Here is a 21958-nt window from a genome sequence, read left to right as displayed (position 1 = left end):
GGCGGGGGAGGAGGCGAAGGCGCGGCCGCAGACGAAGCAGACGAAGAGCGCCCCCCGCAGGGCGGCGGCGGCGAAGGCGCGCGGGTGCTGCCGCTTGGCGTGGCGCGCCGCGAACGCCGCGTCCGGGAAGGTGATCAGGCAGCGGCCGCAGCGCCGCGAGCCCGGGCGGTCTGGGGAGGGGGATGGGACGGGGGTGACACCTCTGGGGGGCACAGGGACACGGGGACACCCTGGGGTGGCACAGGGACAGGGGTGACACCTCTGGGGACATTAGGGACACCCCTGGGGACTCTGGGGACACCCCTGGGCACTCTGGGGACAGCCTTGGGGACACTGGAGACAGGGGTGACACCTCTGGGGGGCACAGGGACACAGGGACACCCCTGGGGGCATTGGAGACACCCATGGGACAGCATTGGGGACACCCTGGGGACATTGGGGACAGCCTTGGGAAGCCCTGGGGACATTGGGGACACCCTGGGGACATTGGGGACACCCATGGGGGCATTGGGGACACCCTTGGGACACGCTTGTGGACATTGGGGACACCCTTGGGACACCCTGGGCACCCTTGGGGACACCCTGGGGGCACTGGGGACACCCTTGGGACAGCCTTGGGGACACTGGGGACAGCCTTGGGGACACTCAGGACACTGGGAACACCCTGGGGACATTGGGGACACCCTGGGGACACCCCTGGGGACATTGGGGACACACTTGGGAGAGCCTTGGGGACACTGAGGACACTCTGGGCACCCTTGGGGACACCCTGGGGACATTGGTGACATCCTCAGGGACACCCTGGGAACACAAGTGGCACCCCTGGGACACACGGGAACACCCTGGGGTGGCACAGGGACATTTGGGACACCCTTGGGACAGCCTTGGGGACACGGGGACACCCTGGGGACATTGGGGACACCCATGGGACACCCCTGGGGACACTGGGGACACCCTTGGGGACACTGGGGACACACTGGGGACACCAAGGGACCCCTGGGTACAGGGGTGACACCCTGGGGACACTGGGGACACCCTTGGGACAGCCTTGGGGACACTGGGGACACACTGGGCACCCTTGGGGACACCCCTGGGGACTCTGCGGACAGCCTTGGGGACATTGGGGACACCCTGGGGACACCAAGGGACCCCCAGGGACATGAGTGACACCCTGGGGACACCCTTGGGACACTGGGGACAGGGGTGACACCCTGGGGATGGCACAGGGACACCCAAGGGACCCCATGGGGACACAAGTGACACCCTGGGGACACCCGCGCCGCCCCTCCCCCCCGCCCCTCCCCCACTCACACTCGAACCCCTCCTGCCCGGGGGGGCTCGCGGGGGCCCCTCCCCCCCTTTCCTCCTCCTCCTCCTCTTCCTCCTCCTCTTCCTCCCGCCGGGGGAGGGGGGAGGGGCGCGCCGGGGGCGGCGGCTGCGACATCCCTGGGGTGGGGGAGGGGAACGGGGGGAGGGGTCACGGGGGAGCCCAGAGACCCTCAGGACCCCCCAAATCCCCTCAGGACCCCCAAACCCCCCCCAGAGACCCCCAGAGACCCCCAGGACCTCCCCAGGACCCCCAAAATCCCCCCAGCCCCTCCCAGGACCCCCCAACCCCCCCCCAGACCCCCCCCCGCCGCCGCCCCTCCCCCCCCAGCCCCTCACTCGCTGTCGCAGCCCCGGCGGCGACTTCCGGTGCGACCCCTCCCCCCTTTTTCGGAGATAACTTCCGGTTCCGGCCGTGCAGCGATTGGCTCCGCCCACTCAGAGCCGTGGTTTATCGGCGGTGACGTCAGCGCCGGCCAATGGGAGCAGGGGGCGGAGCTTGGAGCGGTTTGGCGCCCCCTGGCGGCGCGGGGCCCCAATGGAGACCAGTACAGACCAGTACAGACCAGTACAGACCAGTACGGGCCTGGGCACCTCCAGTTCCCGCCTAAACCCTGCCCAGTCCCTCCCAGTATAAACCAGTGGCCACAAATCCCCCCTTAACCCTCTCCCAGTCTCCCCCAGTTCCCTCCTAAACCCCTCCCAGTCCATCCCAGTATAAACCAGTAACCCCAAATCCCCCCTTAACCCTTTCCCAGTCCCTCCCAGTTGCTCCCAGTTTGTGCCAGTAGCTCCCAGTCCCTCCCAGTACCCCACAGTTCCCTCCCAGTACAAACCAGTAACCCCAAATCCCCGTTTAACCCTCTCCCAGTTCCTCCCAGTCCCCCCCAGTTCCCTCCTAAACCCCTCCCAGTCCCCCCCAGTTCCTCCCAGTCTCCCCCAGTTCCCTCCTAAACCCCTCCCAGTCCCCCCCAGTTCCCTCCTAAACACCCCCCAGTCCATCCCAGTACAAACCAGTAACCCCCAATCCCCGTTTAACCCTTTCCAGCCCCCCCAGTGCCCCCAGTCCATCCCAGTACGAACTGGGAATTTGTTTATTGCGTATCAAAGGCCATTAAAAGGTTATTTACAGCCACACCCACCGAGAGGGGGGAGGGCGTGGCCCAGCCAGGCCACGCCCACCCTCATACATTATTCATCGCCCCTCCCCCCTTTCCCACCCCCCCCCCAAATTGTGCGCGGGGGGGGGGGGGTTACAGAGACGCCCCTCCCCCACTCCTCCCCTCCCCCACCCCTCATGGCTTTGAGCTTTTGGGGGACCCCGGGGCTGGGCCCCTCCCCCACCCCTGGGTGAGCCCCTCCCCCACCCCTGGGGGGGTCTGAGCCCCTCCCCCACCCCTGGGATGAGCCCCTCCCCCACCCCATGTTTAGGCCCCTCCCCCACCCCTGGGGGTGGGGCCACATGGGAGGGGGGAGGGGCTCATCTCAGAGGGGGCGTGGCTCCCTCCCCTCCCCCCTCTCCCCTCCCCCCAGAACATCCCCAAACTCCCCCTCCCCTCCCCCCCTTTCCAACCTCCCCCCTCCCCCTCAGGTGTTTCCCCTCCCCCCCCGCACGGGGGTGGGGGAGGGGTGTGGGTGTGCGCCCCTCCCCCGCCCCGCCCCGCCCCTCCCCCTCAGATGAAGAACTCCTCCTTGCGCTTGGCCCCCTCCCCCCCCAGGAAGGCCTCGCGCGCCTCCCCGTGCTCCTCCAGCCCGCTGGCCTCGTGCGTCAGGTACGAGCCTGGGGGGACAGGGGGGACATGGGGGTCAGCGGGGTCACGGGGGGCACTGGGGTCATTGGGGTCATGGGGGGCACTGGGGTCACGGGGTCAGAGGGGTCACAGGGGTCAGTGGGGTCAGTGGGGGATTTGGGACATTGGGGACATTGGGGTCACTCTGGGGATTGGGGACATTGGGGACAGTGGGGTCACTGGGGTCATTCTGGGGACTGGGGACATTGGGGACATTTGGGAAAAAACGGGAGAAATCTGGGGGGAAAATGGGATTCGGGACATCGGGGACATTCCAGGGGTTTGGGGACATTTGGGTCATTTTGGGTCATTTTGGGGATTGGGGACATTGGGGTCACTGGGACCATTCTGGGGACTGGGGACAGTAGGGACATTCCAGAGGTTTGAGGACATTTGGGTCATTTTGGGGATTGGGGACATTTGGGTCATTTTGAGTCATTTAGGGGACATTTTGAGGACATTTCAGGAACATTTCGGGACATTTAGGAACATTTTGGTCATTTTGGTCCCATTTGGGGACATTTTGGGACATTCTGGGGCCAGGCCCACCCCTCCCTCCCCACCCATCATTCCAAAGCCCCGCCCCCAGGGACACACCCACAAAAGCCCCTCCCCCACAACCACACCCATTTGTAAGCCCCTCCCCTCGAAATAAACCACAGCCCTTGATAAGCCCCGCCCCTCGAAATAAACCACACCGCTTGATAAACCCCGCCCCCAGAAATAAACCACACCCATTACTAAGCCCCGCCCCCAGAAATAAACCACACCCTTGATAAGCCACGCCCCCAGACATAAACCACACCCATTGCTAAGCCACGCCCTCAGAAATAAACTACACCCTTAATAAGCCCCACCCCAGACACGAAGCCCCGCCCCCCGCACAGGCCCCTCCCCCTTTTCCTCAGCCCCGCCCCCTTTAAAGCCCCCCCGCGCACCTTTCTGTCGCACGGAGCACCAGAGCAGCGCCCCGAGCAGCAGCAGCAGCAGGAACACCAGCAGCGCCAGGGCCCCGCCCACCACGGCGAACGGCCCCGCCCCCTGCGCCGCCACCACCGCCCCGGGGTCTGCGGGGGGGGGGCACTGAGCAGGTGTGCCCAGGTGTGCCCAGGTATCCCCAGGTGTGCCCAAGGTACCCCCAGGTGTGCCCCAGGTGTGCCCAGGTAGGCCCAAGGTACCCCCAGGTGTGCCCAGGTACACCCGGGTGTGCCCCAGGTGTGCCCCAGGTACCCCCAGGTGTGCCCCAGGTGTGCCCAGGTAGGCCCAAGGTACCCCCAGGTGTGCCCAGGTACACCCGGGTGTGCCCAGCTATGCCCAAGGTATCCCCAGGTGTGCCCCACCCACCCCCAGCTGCCCTCCCAGGTGTGCCCAACCCACGCCCACCCGCCCCAAGTGCCCCAGGTGCCCCCAGGTGCGCCCAGGTGTGCCCCAAGTGTTCCCCAGGTGTGCCCCCAACCACCCCCAGGTACCCCTACCCACCCCCAGGGGTGCCCTAGCCACCCGCACCCAGCCCCAGGTACCCCAGGTGCCTCCAGGTGTGCCCAGGTGTGCCCCAAGTGTTCCCCAGGTGTGCCCAACCCACCCCCAGGTGTGCCCAACCCACCCCCACCCACTCCAGATACACACAGGTGCCCCCCAGCCTCCCCCAGGTGTGTCCCAGGTGTGCCCCAGCCACCCCCAGGTGTGCCCCCAACTACCCCCAGGTGTGCTCCCCACCCCCCAGGTACCCCAGGTGCCCCCCCAGGTACCCCCAGGTGCCCCAGGTGCCCGGCACTGACCGTACACCACCAGCACGTAGGCGTCGGCGGCGCGGCCGTGGGCGTTGCCCACCTGGCAGGTGTAGGTGCCGTTGTCCTGCGGCGCCAGCGCCGGCAGCGTCAGCCGCTCGCCCTCGGCGCGCGCCCGCGGCGGCAGCGACTCGTTCCCGCGGCTCCAGGAGACCTCCGTGGGGCTGGGGGGTCACCTGGGCGTCACAGGTGTGCCAGGTGTGTGCCCAGGTGTGCCCAACCCCGCCCAGGTGTGCCAGAGCCCGCCCCACGCCCAGGTGTGCCCCCCCGGTTATCTGACACCGACTCATTCCCGCGGCTCCACAACACCTCCGTGGGGCTGGGGGGGTCACCTGGGCGTCATCAGGTGTGCCCAGGTGTGTGCCCAGGTGTGCCCAGGTGTGCCCAGGTGTGCTATAACTGCCCCAGGTGTGCCCCACCCATGCCCAGGTGTGCCCACCCCTGTGCCCAGATGTGCCCAGGTGTGCTATCACTGTCCCCAGGTGCCCCCAGGTGCCCCCAGGTGTGTGCCCAGGTGCCCCCAGGTGTGCCCAGGTGCCCCCAGGTGTGTGCCCAGGTCTGTTATAACTGTTCCCAGGTGCCCCCAGGTGCCCCCAGGTGTGCTATAACTGTCCCCAGGTGTGCCCAGGTGTGTTATAACTGTCCCCAGGTGCCCCCTGGTGTGCCCAGGTGTGCTATAACTGTCCCCAGGTGCCCCCAGGTGTGCCCCCAGGTGTCCCCAGGTGTGCTATAACTGCCCCCAGGTGTCCCCAGGTGCCCCCAGGTGCCCCCAGGTGTGCCCAGGTGCCCCCAGGTACCCCCACATGTGCCCAGGTGTGTGCACAGCTGTGCTCCAACTGCCCCCAGGTGTGCCCAGGTGTGCTCTAACTGCCCCCAGGTGTGCCCAGGTGTGCCCAGGTGTGCCCCCAGGTGTCCCCAGGTGTGCTATAACTGCCCCCAGGTGTGCCCAGGTGCCCCCAGGTGCCCCCAGGTGTGCCCAGGTGCCCCCAGGTACCCCCACATGTGCCCAGGTGTGTGCACAGCTGTGCTCCAACTGCCCCCAGGTGTGCCCAGGTGTGCTCTAACTGCCCCCAGGTGTGCCCAGGTGTGCCCAGGTGTGCCCCCAGGTGCCCCCAGGTGTGCTATAACTGCCCCCAGGTGTGCCCAGGTGTGCTATAACTGCCCCCAGGTGTGCCCAGGTGCGCCCAGGTGTGCTATAGCTGTCCCCAGGTGCCCCCAGGTGCCCCAGGTGTGTTATAACTGTCCCCAGGTGCCCCAGGTGTGCTATAACTGTCCCCAGGTGCCCCCAGGTGTGCCCAGGTGTGCCTAGGTGTGCTATCACTGTCCCCAGGTGTGCCCAGGTGCCCCCAGGTGTGCCGCTCACCGCGGGTTGCCGCTGACAGCGCAGGTGAGTACCAGGGTGTCACCTTGGCGCAGGACGCTCTGCGAGGGGTGGATGCGCGCCGAGGGCGGGTCTGGGGGGAGGGGACACCTGGTGACACCTGGGCACACCTGGGCACACCTGTGCCCAGTCCCCAGTCCCTCCCAGTCCCTCCCAGTCCCTCCCAGTATAAACCAGTAACCCCAAATCCCTCTTTAACACTCTCCCAGTCCCCCGCAGTCCTTCCCAGTCCATCCCACTACGTCCCAGTGCCCCCCAATCCCCCCCCAGTGCCTCCCAGTTCTGTCCCAGTATAAACCAGTAACCCCCAGACCCCATTTAACCCCTCCCAGTCCCTCCCAGTTTGTCCCAGTATCCCCCCATGCCTCCCAATCCCCTCCCAGTATAACCCAGTAACTCCAATTCCCCTTTAACCTTTCCCCAGTGCCCCCCCGGTCCCTCCCAGTCCCTCCCAGTATAAACCAGTGACCCCAAATCCCCCTTTAACCCTTTCCCAGTGCCCCCCCAGTCCCTCCCAGTGCCCCCCCAGCCCCTCCCAGTATCCTCCCAGTATAACCCAGTAACTCCAATCCCCCTTTAACCCTTTCCCAATCCCCTCCCAGTATAAACCAGTGACCCCAAATCCCCTTTAACCTTTTCCCAGTGCCCCCCCAGTCCCTCCCAGTCCCTCCCAGTACAAACCAGTAACTCCAATTCCCCTTTAACCCTTCCCCAGTCCCCCCCGAGTCCCTCCCAGTATAAACCAGTAACCCCACACCCCCTTTAGCCTTTTCCCAATGCCCCCCCAGTCCCTCCCAGTACAAACCAGTAACTCCAATTCCCCTTTAACCTTTCCCCAGTGCCCTCCCAGTCCCTCCCAGTACCCTCCCAGTATAAACCAGTATATCCCAGTCCCCGCAATCCCCTCCCAGTTCCCTCCCAGTCCCTCCCAATATAAACCAGTAACCACAAATCCCCTTTTAACCCTTTCCCAGCCCCTTGCAGGTCCCTCCGATCCCCTCCCAGTCCCTCCCAGTACAAACCAGTAACACCAAAACCCCCTTTAATGTCTTCCCAGTCCCTCCCAGTACAAACCAGTAACCCCAAACCCCCTTTAACCTTTCCCCAGCCCCCCCCAGTGCCCCCCAGTCCCTCCCAGTATAAACCAGTAACCACAAATCCCCCTTTAACCTTCCCCAATGTCCCCCCAGCCCCTCCCAGTATAAACCAGTAACTCCAATTCCCCTTTAACCCTTCCCCAGTTCCCTCCCAGTCCCTCCCAATATAAACCAGTAACCACAAATCCCCCTTTAACCCTTTCCCAGTCCCCCCCAATGCCCCCCCAGTCCCTCCCAGTACAAACCAGTAACTCCAATCCCCCTTTAACCCTTCCCCAGTATAACCCAGTCCCTCCCAGTATAACCCAGTATAACCCAGTGCTCACACTGCACGTCCAGCTGGAAGGGCGTCAGCCGCCGCTGCCCGCGGCCCAGGGCGGGGTGCGAGGCCTCGCAGGTGAGCACGGCGCCGTGGTCGCGCCGCTCCGGCCGCAGCCGCAGCACCGAGCGCTGCCAGAACACCTTTCCCTCCTGACGGTGGCTGCTGCGGCCTGCGGGGGGACAGGTGAGACAGGTGTGCCCAGGTGTGCCCCCAGGTGCCCCCAGGTGTGCCCAGGTGTGCCCAGGTGTGCCCAGGTGTGCCCCCAGGTGTGCTCCCAGCCCCTCCCCAGGTGTGCCCAGGTGTGCCCAGGTGAGACAGGTGTGCCCAGGTGTGCTCCCAGCCCCTCCCCAGGTGTGCCCAGGTGTGCCCAGGTGTATCCCCAGAACACCTTTCCCTCCTGACGGTGGCTGCTGCGGCCTGCAGGTGAGACAGGTGTGCCCAGGTGAGACAGGTGTGCCCCAGGTGTGCCCCCAGGTGTACCCCAGGTGCCCCCAGGTGCCCCAGGTGTGCCCCAGGTGTGCCCAGGTGAGACAGGTGTGCCCAGGTGTGCCCAGGTGTGCCCCCAGGTGTGCCCAGGTGTGCCCAAGTTCCCCAACATTTCACTTAAAACCCCCGTTTTCCTCAGTTTCCCCCCGTTTTGCCCTCCAGGTGTCCCCAGGTGTGCCCCCAGCCATGACCAGGTGTCCCCAGGTGCCCCCAGGTGTGTCCCCAGGTGTGCCCAGGTGCCCCCAGGTATTCCCAGCTGTCCCCTGGTGCCCCCAGGTGCGCCCAGGTGTGTCCCCAGGTGCCCCCAGGTGTGCCCAGCTGTCCACAGGTGTGTCCCAGGTGCCCCCAGGTGTGTCCCCAGCTGTCCCCAGGTGTGTCCCCAGGTGTCCCCAGGTGCGCTCACCTGGCAGCTCGCGGCGGTCGCGGTACCAGCGCAGCGTGGCCGGGGGCCGTGCCCGGGGCACCAGACAGGTGAGCTCCAGCTCCTCCCCCTCCACCGCCAGCGCCCCCGCCTGCACCAGCGGCGGCTCGGGGGGCACTGCGCGGGACAGGTGGGACACAGGTGGGACAGGTGGGACAGGTGGGACAGGTGGGACAGGTGGGACAGGTTAGACAAGACAGGTGGGACAGGTGGGTATGGACAGGTGGGACAGGTGGGACACAGACAGGTGGGACAGGACAGGTGAGATAGGTGGGGTATGGACAGGTGGGACAGGACAGGTGGGACAGGTGAGACAGGACAGGTGAGACAGGTGAGGTACGGACAGGTGAGGTATGGACAGGTGGGACAGGTGAGGTATGGAAAGGTGGGACAGGTGGGACAAGTGTGACAGGTGAGATATGGACAGGTGAGAGATACAGGTGGGACAGGTGAGATGGGACAGGGGCAGGTGGGACAGGTGGGACAGAACCAGGTGATCCAGGTGATGCAGGTGACATCCAGATGACACGGGTGACATCCAGGTGAGCCAGGTGATCCAGGTGAGCCAGGTAACAGCAGGGTGACACAGGTGACACGGAAGGACAAGAGACACAAGAACAGAGAGGTGAGGGCACAAAGGGACAGGTGCCAGCAGGTGTGGCACCTGTGCCCAGGTGTGCCCAGGTGCGCCAAAACCCCCCAAAATCCCCATTTTTCACCCGATTTTCACCGTGTTTTGTTTGTTCTCCCCCCCAGGTGCCCCAGGTGACCCAAAATCCCCATTTTTCACCCGATTTTCACCGTGTTTGTTTTGTTTCTCCCCCCCAGGTGCCCCAGGTGACCCCAAATCGCCATTTTTCACCCGATTTTCACCGTGTTTGTTTTGTCCTGCCCCCCAGGTGAGCCCCAAATCCCCATTTTTCACCCGGTTTTCACCGTGTTTTTTTTGTTTTACCCCCCCAGGTGCCCCAGGTGAGCCCCAAATCCCCATTTTTCACCCGATTTTCACCGTGTTTGTTTTGTTTTTCCCCCCCAGGTGCCCCAGGTGCCCCAGGTGACCCCAAATCCCCATTTTTCACCCGATTTTCACCGTGTTTCTTTTGTTTTACCCCCCCAGGTGCCCCAGGTGTGCCCAAAATCCCCATTTTTCACCCGATTTTCACCGTGTTTGTTTTGTTCTCCCCCCCAGGTGCCCAGGTGAGCCCCAAATCCCCATTTTTCACCCGATTTTCACCGTGTTTGTTTTGTTTTTCCCCCCCAGGTGCCCCAGGTGCCCCAGGTGACCCCGAATTGCCATTTTTCACCCGATTTTCACCGTGTTTTGTTTGTTCTCCCCTCCAGGTGCCCCAGGTGACCCAGAATCCCCATTTTTCACCCAATTTTCACTGTGTTTTTTCTGTTCTCCCCCCCAGGTGCCCAGGTGACCCACCCAGCACGGTCAGCGTGGCGATCTGGTGGTGGGTGTCGTCGGCGTACAGCTGGCAGAAGTAGCCGCCCTCGTCGTCCAGCCGGGCCCGCGCCAGGCGCAGCCGCAGCCGCCGCCGGCTGAACTCGGCCAGCTCGAACCGCTCGTCCTTCAGCGCTGCGGACACGGGGGTCACGGGGTCACCCAGGGGGTCAGGGGGTCACCCATGGGGTCACAGGGTCACCCATGGGGTCACGGGGGCACCCACGGGGTCACAGGGTCACCCACAGGGTCACCCATGGTCACCCCCAGCTCGAAGCGCTCGTCCTTCAGCGCTGCGGACACGGGGGCACCGGGGGTCAGGGGGTCACCCAGGGGGTCAGGGGGTCACCCAGGGGGTCAGGGGGTCACCCACGGGGTCACAGGGTCACCCACAGGGTCACAGGGTCACCTGGGGGCCACAGGGGCACCCACAGGGTCACAGGGTCACCCACGGGGTCACAGGGGCACCCACAGGGTCACCCACGGGGGGTCACGGGGTTACCCAGGGGGTCACGGGGTCACCCACAGGGTCACAGGGTTACCCACAGGGTTACCCATGGGGTCACAGGGTCATGGTGGCACCCATTGGGTCGTCAGGGGGTCACAGGGTCACCCATGGGGTCACAGGGTCACTCCCCCAATGTCCCAAATTTCTCCAATGTCCCCAATGTCCCCAATCCCATTTTTCTCTATTTTCCCCCATTTTTTCCCAATGTCCCCAATCCCCCAGGGTCCCCAATGTCCCTCAGTGTCCCCGCTGTCCCCTCACCGCGGGTGCCGTTGAAGAAGAGCGTCTGCCGGGCGGGGTTCAATGTCCCCAATGTCCCCAATCCCATTTTTCTCTATTTTCCCCCATTTTTTCCCAATGTCCCCTCAATGTCCCCAATGTCCCCAATGTCCCCTCAATGTCCCCTCGATGTCCCCAGTGTCCCCTCACCGCGGGTGCCGTTGAAGAAGAGCGTCTGCCGCGCGGGGTTCAATGTCCCCAGTCCCATTTTTCTCTATTTTTCCCCATTTTTCCCCATGTCCCCCCAGTGTCCCCAATGTCCCTGATGTCCCCAATGTCCCCTCGATGTCCCCTCACCGCGGGTGCCGTTGAAGAAGAGCGTCTGCCGCGCGGGGTTCTGGATGACGACGATGGAGCCGTCGTACCTGTGCAGGTGACAGGTGATCTCGGCCGTGCCCCCCTCCAGCACCGTCACGTTCTCGGCCTGCACCTCCTGCGCCCGCCCTGGGGACAAGGGGACAAGGGGACACCGTGGGACACCAGGGACACAGGGGACACCATGGGACAGGGACAGCACCGGGGACATCAGGGACACCGTGGGGACAATGTGGGACACCGTGGGACAGGGATGGCACCAGGGACACCGGGGACACCGGGGACAGCGTGGGACAGGAACAGCACTGGGGACATCGAGGACACCGTGGGGACACCGTGGGACAGGGGACACCCACAGGGACAGGGGACACCGGGGACACCGTGGGACACCACTGTCACCACGGGTCACCATGGGGACAGCAGGGACACCCAGGGGACACCCAGGGGACACCCACAGGGACAGGGGAACCAGGGACACCCAGGAGACACCCAGGGGACACCGCTGTCACCACAGGGACAGGGGACACCATGGGGACAGCAGGGACACTGGGACACTGTGGGGACACCATGGGGACAGGGGACACCGTGGGACAGGGGACACCATGGAGACAGCAGGGACACCCAGGGGACACCCACAGGGACAGGGGAACCAGGGACACCCAGGGGACACCGCTGTCACCACAGGACAGGGGACACCAGGGGGACACCAGGGGGACAGCAGGGACACCCACAGGGACAGGGGACACCCACAGGGACAGGGGACACCATGGGGACAGCAGGGACACTGGGACACCGTGGGGACAGGGGACACCCAGGGGAAACCCAGGGGACACCCACAGGGACAGGGGAACCAGGGACACGCAGGGGACACCGCTGTCACCACAGGACAGGGGACACCAGGGGGACAGCAGGGACACCGTGGGGACACTGTGGGACAGGGGACACCCACAGGGACAGGGGGGACACCCAGGGGATGCCAGGGGACACCCACAGGTCACCAGGGGGAGAGGGGACACTGGGGACACCATGGGGACACAGCAGGGACACCGCTGTCACCACGGGGACACCCTGGGGACAGCAGCAGACAGCATGGGGACAGCAGGGACACTGGGGACACCCAGGGGTCACCATGGGGACAGGGGACACCACAGGGACAGGGGACACCAGGGGACACCACGGGGACAGCAGGACACTGGGGACATTGTGGGGACAGCACTGTCACCGTGGGGACAGGGGACACCCAGGGGTCACCGTGAGGGACAGGGGACACCACAGGGTCACTGGGGGGACAGGGGACACGGCACAGGTCACCGTGAGGGACAGGGGACACCCACACACAGCCAGGGACACGGGACAGGGGGACACTGACAGGGTGACATGGGTGACACAGGGTGACACTGTGACATGGTGACATAGTGGCAGAGTGACAAGGGTGACAAGGGTGACACAGGGACAGGGTGACACTGACAGGGTGACATGACAGGGTGACAGGGTGACAAGGGTGACACGGGTGACACAGGGACAGGGTGACAGCATCCCTGGGGTGCTGGGGACATTTGGGGACACTGCCAGCAGGGCCACCCAAACCGAGGGGACAGAAGGACAGAGGGACAGGGGACAGTGGCACAGAGTGACGGGGACATCAGAACTGGGGGTTTGGGGACATCAGGATGGTGGCACCAAGGGACAATGACAACACTGGGGACAGTGACAGCACTGGGGACACCAAACAGGGGGTTGGGGACATTGGGGACACCAGGATGGTGGCACTGGGGACAGTGACAACACTGGGGACACCAAAACTGGGGGTTGAGGACATTGGGGACACCAGGACGGTGCCACCACCACCGGGATGCCACCGCCGCGATGTCCCCAACAGCCGTGACACCAGGGGGGGAGGGGGGTCCCCAAATGTCCCCTCCTGTCCCCTCCGGTTGCCGTGACAACGGCGGGGGTGACACCGAGGGGGGGTTGGGGACACTGGGGGGGGTTGGTGACACCAAGAGGGGGTTGGTGACACTGAGGGGGGTTGGTGACACCGAGGGGGGGTTGGGGACACTGGGGGGGGGTTGGTGACACCGGGGGGGGGTTGGGGACACCGAGGGGGGGGTTGGGGACACCGAGGGGGGGTTGGGGACACCGAGGGGGGGTTGGGGACACGGAGGGGGGGTTGGGGACACCGAGGGGGGGGGGGTTGGGGGCACCGCGTTTTGCTGTGTCAGCACAATCCCCCCGCCCCCCCCAAGGTCGCCACCGCGCCAAGGTCACCGTGTCCCCAAGGGTGGGGGAGGGGAGGGGACAATGGGGGGGACACGCGGGGACAATGGGGGGGTGGGGGAGGGGACAATGGCCCTTTGAGTGTCACCCACGGCCGGTGGCGCCTGGCACTGAGGGGGGGGAGGGGGGAGGGGACACACTGGGGGTGTCACCGGAGGGGGGGAGGGGAGGGGACAATGTGACAATGATGTGACAGAGACACCCCCCCCCATCCCCTCCCCCACCCCCCCAGTGAGGGTTTGGGGCTCGGGGTGCGCTGAAATGTCCCCAAATGTCACCAAATGTCACCCCCCAGGGTGGGTTTGGGGATATTTGGGGACATTTTGGGGACTTGGGGGGGGCATAGTGTCCCCAAAATCTGGGGGGACGGACAAAGGTGACCAAAACACCCTAAAAAAGGGGGGGGGGGACACCCAGAGGGGGGGAGGGGACACGGGGAGGGGGAGGGGACACAAAGTGGAGGGGGGGGGACACCGCAGCGGTGGGGGGAGGGGCTGCGGCAGCGAGCGCGGCGGATTTTGGGGAGGGGGCGATGCGGGGGATTTTTGGGGGGGGGGGTTTGGGGCGGGGAGGGGTCGCGGGGTATTTTTGGGGGGATTTTTTGGGGGGGTTTTTGGGCGGTTTTTTGGGGTTTTTTTGCGGATTTTTTTTGCGGTTTTTTTGGGGGGTTTTGGGGGGGGTGTGAGGGGTTTTGGGGAGGGGTCGCGGGTCGGGGGGGGGTCGCACTGACCGTGTCCGGCGGCCCAGAGCAGCAGCAGCCCCGGCAGCAGCGCGGGGGGGGCGCGGGGGGGGGGCTGCATGGCGGCCGAGCCTCCGCCGCTGCCGCCGCCGCTCTCCCCACCTGCCGGGCCCGCGGGTAATGAGATGCTAATGAGATGCTAATGAGATGCGGGGGGTGGGGGGGAGGAAGGGGGCCGGGCCAATGGGGAGGAGGAGGAGGAGAAGGAAGAGGAGGAAGGGGGGGGGTTGGAGATTTTTGGAGGGGGGTGGGAAAAGGGAAGGGGGTTTGGGGGGGTCTGGGGAAATTTGGGAGGATTTGGGAGGGATTTAGGGAATTTTGGGGGGGTTTGGGGAGATTTGGGGGGTCTGGGGGGGCTTGGGGAAGCCCCGCGTGGGGATTTGGGGGAATTTTGGGGAGGATTTTGGGGGATCTGGGGGGGATTTGCGGGGATTTTGGGGGGTTTCGGGGGATTGAGGAGGATTTGGGGGGGATTTGGGGGGAGTCTGGGGGATTTTGGGGGTGTTTGGGGGGATTTTGGGGGGGTTGTGGAGGATTTGGGGGGATTTGGGGGAGAATTTTGGGGGATTTGTGGGTTCTGGGAGGGATTTGGGGACCCCCAGATGGAATATGGGAGACCCCAAATTTGGACAGGGACCCCAAATTTGGACAGGGACCCCCCAAAATGGAACGGGGACCCCCCAAAATGGAACGGGGACCCCCCAAAATGGAACGGGGACCCCCCAAAATTGAACGGGGACCCTCCAGAATTGAACGGGGACCCCCCAGAATTGAACGGGGACCCCCCAGAATGGAACAGGGACCCCCCAGAATGGAGCGGGGACCCCCCAAAAGCGGGTCCCTGCCCCCCCGGTGGCCGCGGGTGGCGCTGGCGCGGTGACACCGGGTTGGGGGGGGGGTTTGGTGACCGTTCCCATGGCAACCGGGCCCCCCCCACCCCCCCGGGCCGAACAAAGGCGGCTCAGAGCGGGAACAGCGCGGCCATTCAGGGCCGGGCTTTGGGGGGGTCCCGGGGGGGCTTCGGGGGTCCTGGGGGGGGTTTGGGGGGGTCCCGAGGGGGTTTGGGGTGTCCCGAGGGGGTCCCGGGGGGTCCCGAGGGGCTTTGGGGGGGTCCCGGGGGGGCTTCGGGGGTCCTGGGAGGGTTTTGGGGGGGTCCCGAGGGGGTTTGGGGGGATCCCGAGGGGGTTTTGGGGGTCCCGAGGGGGTCCTGGGGGGTCCCGAGGGGCTTTGGGGGGGTCCCGGGGGGGCTTCGGGGGTCCTGGGAGGGTTTTGGGGGGGTCCCGAGGGGGTTTGGGGGGGTCCCGGGGGGGCTTCGGGGGTCCTGGGAGGGTTTTGGGGGGGTCCCGAGGGGGTTTTGGGTGTCCCGAGGGGGTCCCGGGGGGGTTTTGGGGGGATCCCGAGGGGGTTTGGGGTGTCCTGGGGGGGTTTTGGGGAGGTCCCGGGGGGGCTTGGGGGGTCCCGAGGGGGTCCTGGGGGTCCTGAGGGGGTTTTGGGGGAGTCCCGAGGGGTCCTGGGCAGATCCCGGGGCAGTTTTGGGGGGTCTGGGGGAGTGGTGGAGGGGTTTTGGGGGTTCATGAGGGCTTTTGGGGGGTCCTGGGGGGGTTTGGGGGAGTCTTGGGGGGTCCCAGGGGGGTTTTGGGGGGTCCCAGGGATAAAGTGGGGGGAAATGGGGATACAATGGGGAAAAAGGGGGGAAAATGTGGGGTAAAATGGGGGGAAATGGGGTAAAATGGGAATAAAGTGGGGTAAAATGAGGAAAAGGGGGCAAAATTGGGAAAAGAGAGGTGAAATGGGGTAAAATAGGGAGAAATTGGGATGAAGTTGGGAGAAATTGGGATGAAGTTGGGAGAAATGGGGATAAAGGGAGGTACAATGAGGAAGAGGAGGGTAACATGGGGATAAAGTGGGGTAAAATGGGAAAAAATGGGATAAAAGTTGGATAAACTGGGGTTAAATGGTGATAGAGTGGGGGAAATGAGGAAAAGGGGGTTAAGATTGGGATAAAATGGGGATAAACTGGGTTAAAATTGCGATAAACTGGTTTAAATGGGATTAAAGTGGCCTAAAGGGGACCAAAGCAGGGCTAAATGGGATAAAATGGGGTTTAAAAGGGGAAAAATTGCATTAAAAAGGGGGAAAATGGGACAAAAAGGGGCTGAAATGGCCAGAATGGGGCTAAATAAAACCAAACTGGGGTCAAGCAGGGAGAAAATGAGGCCAAAATGGCCAAAAAGGGGCTGGAATGGCCAAAATGGACCAAACTGGGAACAAATTTGGGAAAAATGGGCCAAAACACGGCTTGAATTGCCAAGATATGGGTGAACGGGGACGATACACAACTTAAATGTTCCAAATGGGCCTAAATAGGGCTAAAATTGGGCTAAACTGAGCCAAATTTGGGCTAAACCCAAGGGTTTGGGGACACAGGGACTGAAGCGTTGGGGACAAAGCCACGCAATGGAGACAAGCCACAAACTCAGCCCCACTGCACCTCCAATTTCTGCATTTTTATCCCCAAACTCCGTGGCCGGGGGATGAGTTGGGTCCCTGCCGAAGCTCTTTGGCGGGATGACAGCGGAAGAATCCCGGAGGATGATGAAGATGAAGATGAAGATGAAGGCTCCTTTCCCCCTGAGGGGATCCCGGCTGAGGGAGCAGGGCGGGAACAGCAGAACCGGTCCGGCGGGAGGTGGTGACACCTTTGGGAGGTGGTGACACCTTTGGGGAGGTGGTGTCACCTTTGGGGAGGTGGTGACACCTTTGGGAGGTGGTGACACCTTTGGGGAGGTGGTGTCACCTTTTGGGGAGGTGGTGACACCCTCAGGAGCTGCCTCACCCTGGACTCACCCACCACAGGGCGTGTGAGGTGTGACCCACCTCTCCCTCAACCTGAGGGCAAACCCACCCGGGGCGCGCTCAAACCGCTGCCGGGAGCCCCGGAGAGCGTAGCGGCCACCCTCAGCGGTGTGTCAAGGCGGGTAGGAGGCGGCAGGAGCGGGGATTCAGCCGCTGTGACCGGGTTTGGAGCCGCCGCCGCCTTTCCCTGAGGCGCCGCTTACGAAATGGCGGCCGCTCCCTCCGCGATTTTCCCGCCCTTTTCCTCGGCCCCGTCCCCCCCGCCCAACCGACCAATCAGAGGCCGCCGTTACCCCCTCGGCCCCGCCCCCTTCCGCAGTCCCTGAGGGCAGCGGCGGCGCCGTGAGGGGAAAAAAGGGAAAAACGTCGATTTCTGAGGTAAAAATCGGCGGTTTTGGGGCCGAAAGGTGTTTTTTAACGGAAATCTATCATCCTCTGAGGCAAACCCTTTTTTTTTACTGAGGAAAAACCTGATTTTCACTGATTCTGTGAGGTGGCAAACCCATCTTTAATGAAAGCCTGATTTTCACTAATCCCATGAGGTAAAAATCACCAGATTTAGGAGCAAAATGTATTTTTTTTACACAAAACAGTCATTTTCTGAGGCAGTCCCCTTTTTTTAATGAGGGAAAACCTGATTCCGTGAGGTAAAAATCACCGATTTTGGGACCAAAATGTGTTTTTTAATAGAAAACCATCATTTTCTGAGGCAAATTCCTTTTTTACTGAGGAAAAACCTGATTTTCACTAATTCTGTGAGGAAAAAATCACATTTCTGAGGGGAAATTTTAAGGCCCATTCACCTGTAACACTTGCTGCTAAAAATTGACTCTTTTGGACAAAATTGGCTCCTCTTCTCGTTGCAATTTTTTTGCTCTTTTTGCTGCAATTTTTTTTGCTCTTTTTGCTGCAATTTTTTTCAAATTTCTGTTCTTTTCACTGCATTTTTTTTTTCTCAGTGCAGCTTCTCCCACAAATTCAGGATTTCTCCTCCCATTTTGGGGCACTTTTCAGCACTTGCCCCCGTCCCCATTTAAACAATTTTGGGTGTTTTTTCCTCAAAAAAACACTCAAATTTTGAAGGGTGAAATGATTTATTGGCTCCTTCAGTGCTTCTTGCTGGCAGCGGCAACCTGGGGGATGAAAAATGGGGGAAAATTGGTTAAAATGGGCCAAAATCACCCAAATTTGAGGTAAAATTTGGGGAAATTGGTTAAAATGGGCCAAATTCACCTGAATTTGAGGTGAAATTTTGGGAAACTGGGGATTTACCTGCCCAGCGATGCGATCCAGGTCCCGCTGCCCCTGCGGAGTCAGCTTGCGGCCCCTGGGCGGGGAAAAATAGGGAAAAATGGGGGGGAAATGGGAAAAAATGGGGGAAAGATAAGGGAAAGGGTGAAAATGAGGGGAAAGTGGAGAAAAAATAGCGGGAAAGGGTAAAAATGGGAAAATGGCATAAAGGATTAAAAGGGCAAAAAATGGGATAATAATGGGATGAAAATGGCAAAAATGGAGTAAAAAAGGTAAAAATTGGATAAAAATGGGGTAAAATCAGCAAAAACTCAAAGGAAACAACCAAAACCACCCAAAAGAGCCCACCCAACACACACCCAAACCCCATAAACCAAAACCCCAAAATCCTTGTTTTTCACCCAAAACGGACCCAAAATCCCAGTTTTTCACCCCAAAATCCCCATTTTTCTCCCCAAACTGACCCGTCCTGGTCCTTCTCCACCACCTTGAGCTCCTCTAGCTGGGGCTGGACCCCATGAACCAAAACCCCCCAAATCCCCATTTTTCACCCCAAAATCCTGACTTTTCACTCAAAACCCCTGTTTTTTTTTTAAAGAAACCAATTTTTTCACCCCAAAACCCCCGTTTTTTTACAAAATTCCTGTTTTTCAGCCGAGGCTGACCTGTCCTGGTCCTTCTCCACCACCTTGAGTTCCTCTAGCTGGGGCTGGACCCCATAAACCAAAACCCCCCAAATCCCATTTTTTCACTCCAAACTGCCCCTAAATCCTGATTTTTCACCCCAAAATCCCCGTTTTTTTACAAAATTCCTGTTTTTCTGCCCAGGCTGACCTGTCCTGGTCCTTCTCCACCACCTTGAGCTCCTCTAGCTGGGGCTGGACCCCATGAACCAAAACCCCCCAAACTGCCCATTTTTCCACTTCAAAACCCCCATTTTTTTCCCAAAATCCTAGTTTTTCGTCCCAAAACATGTTTTTTCCCAAAACGCCCATTTTTCAGCCCAGGCTGACCAGTCCTGGTCATTCTCCACCACCTTGAGTTCCTCTAGCTGGGGCTGGACCCCATGAACCAAAACCCCCCAAATCCCCATTTTTACACTTCAAAACCCCCGTTTTTTTCCCAAAATCCTAATTTTTCGCCCCAAAACACGTTTTTTTCCCAAACCGCCCGTTTTTCATCCCGGACTGACCCGTCCTGGTCCTTCTCCACCACCTTCAGCTCCTCTAGCTGGGGCTGGACCCCATAAACCAAAACCCCCAAAATCCCACTTTTTCACCTCAAACTGCCCCAAAACCACCAAAATGCCCATTTTTCACCCAAAATGCCCGTTTTTCATCCCGGACTGACCCGTCCTGGTCCTTCTCCACCACCTTGAGTGCCTCCAGCACGTGCTGAGGACCAGACTTCATAAACCCAAACCCCCCAAAATCCCACTTTTTCACCTCAAACTGCCCCAAAACCACCAAAATGCCCATTTTTCACCCAAAGTGACCCAAAACACCCGTTTTTCAGCCCGGACTGACCCGTCCTGGTCCTTCTCCACCACCTTGAGCTCCTCTAGCTGGGGCTGGACCCCATGAACCAAAACCCCCCAAAATCCCACTTTTTCACCTCAAACTGCCCCAAAACCACCAAAACGCCCATTTTTCACCCAAAAGCCTGTTTTTGAGCCCGGACTGACCCGTCCTGGTCCTTCTCCACCACCTTGAGCGCCTCCAGGGCCTGCAGGACCCTCCTGGCCACGGCGCCGGAGCCGCGGCTGAAGTGGCTGGGCCGGACGCCGCGGCGCTGCCGGCCCCCGTACACCTTGGCCATGGAGCCCACGCCCGCCCCGCCCCGCAGGTACAGGTGCCGGGCTGTGGAGGCTGCGGGGCAGGTGGGGGACAGGTGAGGGACAGGTGAGACCCCCAGGTAAAGGGAGAGACCCCCAGGTAATCACTGACCCCGCCCCGCCCCGCAGGTACAGGTGCCGGGCTGTGGAGGCTGCGGGGCAGGGGAGGGACAGGTGAGACCCCCGGGTAATCACAGATCCCGCCCCGCCCCGTGGAGGCTGCAGGGCAGGGGAGGGACAGGTGAGACCCCCATGGGACAGGTGAGGGACAGGTGAGGGACCCCCAGGATAACAGGACAGGTGAGACCACCAGGATAATGGGACAGGTGAGGGACAGGTGAGAGAACCCCGGGACAGGTGAGGGACCCCCAGGTAAAAGGAGAGACCCCCAGGATAATGGGACAGGTGAGGGACAAGTGAGGGACCCCCAGGATAACGGGACAGGTGAGGGACCCCTGGGACAGGTGAGACACCCCTGAGACAGGTGAGACTCCCCAGGTAATGGCAGACACCCTTGGGACATATGAGACCCCCCCCAGACACGTGGGAGAGGTGAGGGACCCCCGGGACAGGTGAGACCCCCCCCCCCAGGACAGGTGAGACCCCCATGGGACAGGTGAGGGACCCCTGGGACAGGTGAGAGACCCCCATGGGACAGGTGAGGGACCCCTGAGACAGGTGAGGGACCCCCAAGATAAGAAAAGAGACTCCCGGGATAACGGGACAGGTGAGGGACAGGTGAGAGACCCCCGGGACAGGTAAGGGACCCCTGGGACAGGTGAGACCCCTAGGTAAAGGGAGGGACCCCCCCAGGATAATGGGGCAGGTGAGGGACCCCCGGGACAATGGGACAGGTGAGGGACAGGTGAGGGACCCCTGGGACAGGTGAGACCCCCGGGATAACCGGAGGGACCCGGTACCGGCCCCGGGGGAGTTCGGTATCCCGGTACCGGCCCCGGTCGGTCCGGTATCCCGGTACCGGGTGCTGCTCTGACCTGCCCGCGTGTAGAACCAGTTCTCGTCGTACGGCGCCAGCTCCTTGTGCTTGGCCAACTTCACCGTGTCCGCCCAGTCCGGCACCTTCAGCTTACCGGACCTGCACCGGGAACCGGGAACCGGGAGTGGGAACGGGAACCGGGAACGGGAACCGGGAACGGAACCGGGATGGGAACAAGAACCGGGACACGAATGGGGAACGGGAAACCGGGGATGGAACCGGGAGCGGCACCAGCACCGCCCGAGCCGCACCGCCCCACCGCTGAGCCCCTCCGCGCCTTCCCCGGTTCCTCCCGGTCCCTCCCGGTCCCTCCCGGTTCCCGCCGGTCCCGCTCACTTCTTCAGGAACGCCGCCAGCGCCCTGACGAACTCCTGCTGGTTCACGTCCTTCACCGTCACGCCGGGCATCTGCGGGGACACGCGGGGGGTCACTCCCAGCCCGGTTTTCCCGTTTTTTCCCGTTTTTCCCCCGTTTTTCCCCGTTTTTCCCGGCCCCGCTCCCGCCCCGACCTCGCCGCCGCCGCCGCCGCCGCCGGAAGAGGCCGAGCACGGGGCCGCCCGCGCAGCCAGCAGGGGCAAACCTCGCGAGACTCCCCCGCAGCCAATCAGCGCCGGCGAGATGACGCGCCGGCCAATCAGCGGGGAGATGGGCGGGGCGTCGAGTGGGTGGTGCGCCCCCCCGTGTTGGGAATGGTTCGGTCCGCCTGGCCACGCCCCCCAGAGGAACGGCGGCTTCTGATTGGTGGAGCCGTTATGGAGGCTCCGCCCACCAGGGGGTCCCAAAATGTCCCCAAAGTGTCTCAAAATTACCCAAAATGTCCCCAAATGTCCCCAAGGTCCCCTGGG

The 21958-nt window shown here is 62.4% G+C and overlaps 2 protein-coding genes across 4 annotated transcripts in view; both read right to left on the bottom strand.

The window, feature by feature from the left end:
- Positions 1-2966: 2966 nt before the first annotated feature.
- CADM4 (cell adhesion molecule 4) lies at positions 2967-14309 on the bottom strand. The gene is made up of 9 exons (XM_041712382.2): positions 14167-14309; positions 11142-11288; positions 10040-10192; positions 8593-8727; positions 7708-7872; positions 6267-6357; positions 4895-5067; positions 4055-4183; positions 2967-3106 (listed from the first exon to the last, which is right to left on the bottom strand). The coding sequence occupies exons 1-9, from the start codon at positions 14234-14236 to the stop codon at positions 3000-3002; spliced, it is 1170 nt and encodes a 389-aa protein (XP_041568316.2). The 5' UTR covers positions 14237-14309; the 3' UTR covers positions 2967-2999.
- Positions 14310-18106: 3797 nt separating this feature from the next.
- Positions 18107-21958, bottom strand: part of RPS19 (ribosomal protein S19) — a 110226-nt gene continuing 106374 nt past the window's right edge. The window contains exons 1-6 of one of the 3 annotated variants that reach the window (XM_041712357.2): positions 21623-21709; positions 21450-21520; positions 21112-21212; positions 19967-20150; positions 18304-18358; positions 18107-18164 (exon numbers count right to left, since the gene is read on the bottom strand). In XM_041712357.2, coding sequence (XP_041568291.1) covers positions 18138-18164; positions 18304-18358; positions 19967-20150; positions 21112-21212; positions 21450-21520 — 438 coding nt within the window. In that variant the 5' untranslated portion in view covers positions 21623-21709 and the 3' untranslated portion in view covers positions 18107-18137. 3 annotated transcript variants of the gene reach the window in all.

This window comes from Taeniopygia guttata, chromosome 33 (assembly GCF_048771995.1).
Source record: "Taeniopygia guttata chromosome 33, bTaeGut7.mat, whole genome shotgun sequence".
NCBI lineage: Eukaryota > Metazoa > Chordata > Aves > Passeriformes > Estrildidae > Taeniopygia > Taeniopygia guttata.
Note: the sequence above shows the minus strand (reverse complement) of the source record. Positions and strands in the feature narration are given on the sequence as shown.

Coding starts and splice junctions, on each gene's coding strand:
- CADM4 (XM_041712382.2), bottom strand. CDS start 14,236: ATGCAGCCCCCCCCCCGCGCCCCCCCCGCGCTGCTGCCGGGGCTGCTG. Junction 10,193..11,141: donor CTTCTTCAACGGCACCCGCG/GTGAGGGGACAT, acceptor CCGTGTCCGCAG/CGCTGAAGGACGAGCGGTTC. Junction 5,068..6,266: donor GCTGTCAGCGGCAACCCGCG/GTGAGCGGCACA, acceptor GTGACCCCCCAG/CCCCACGGAGGTCTCCTGGA.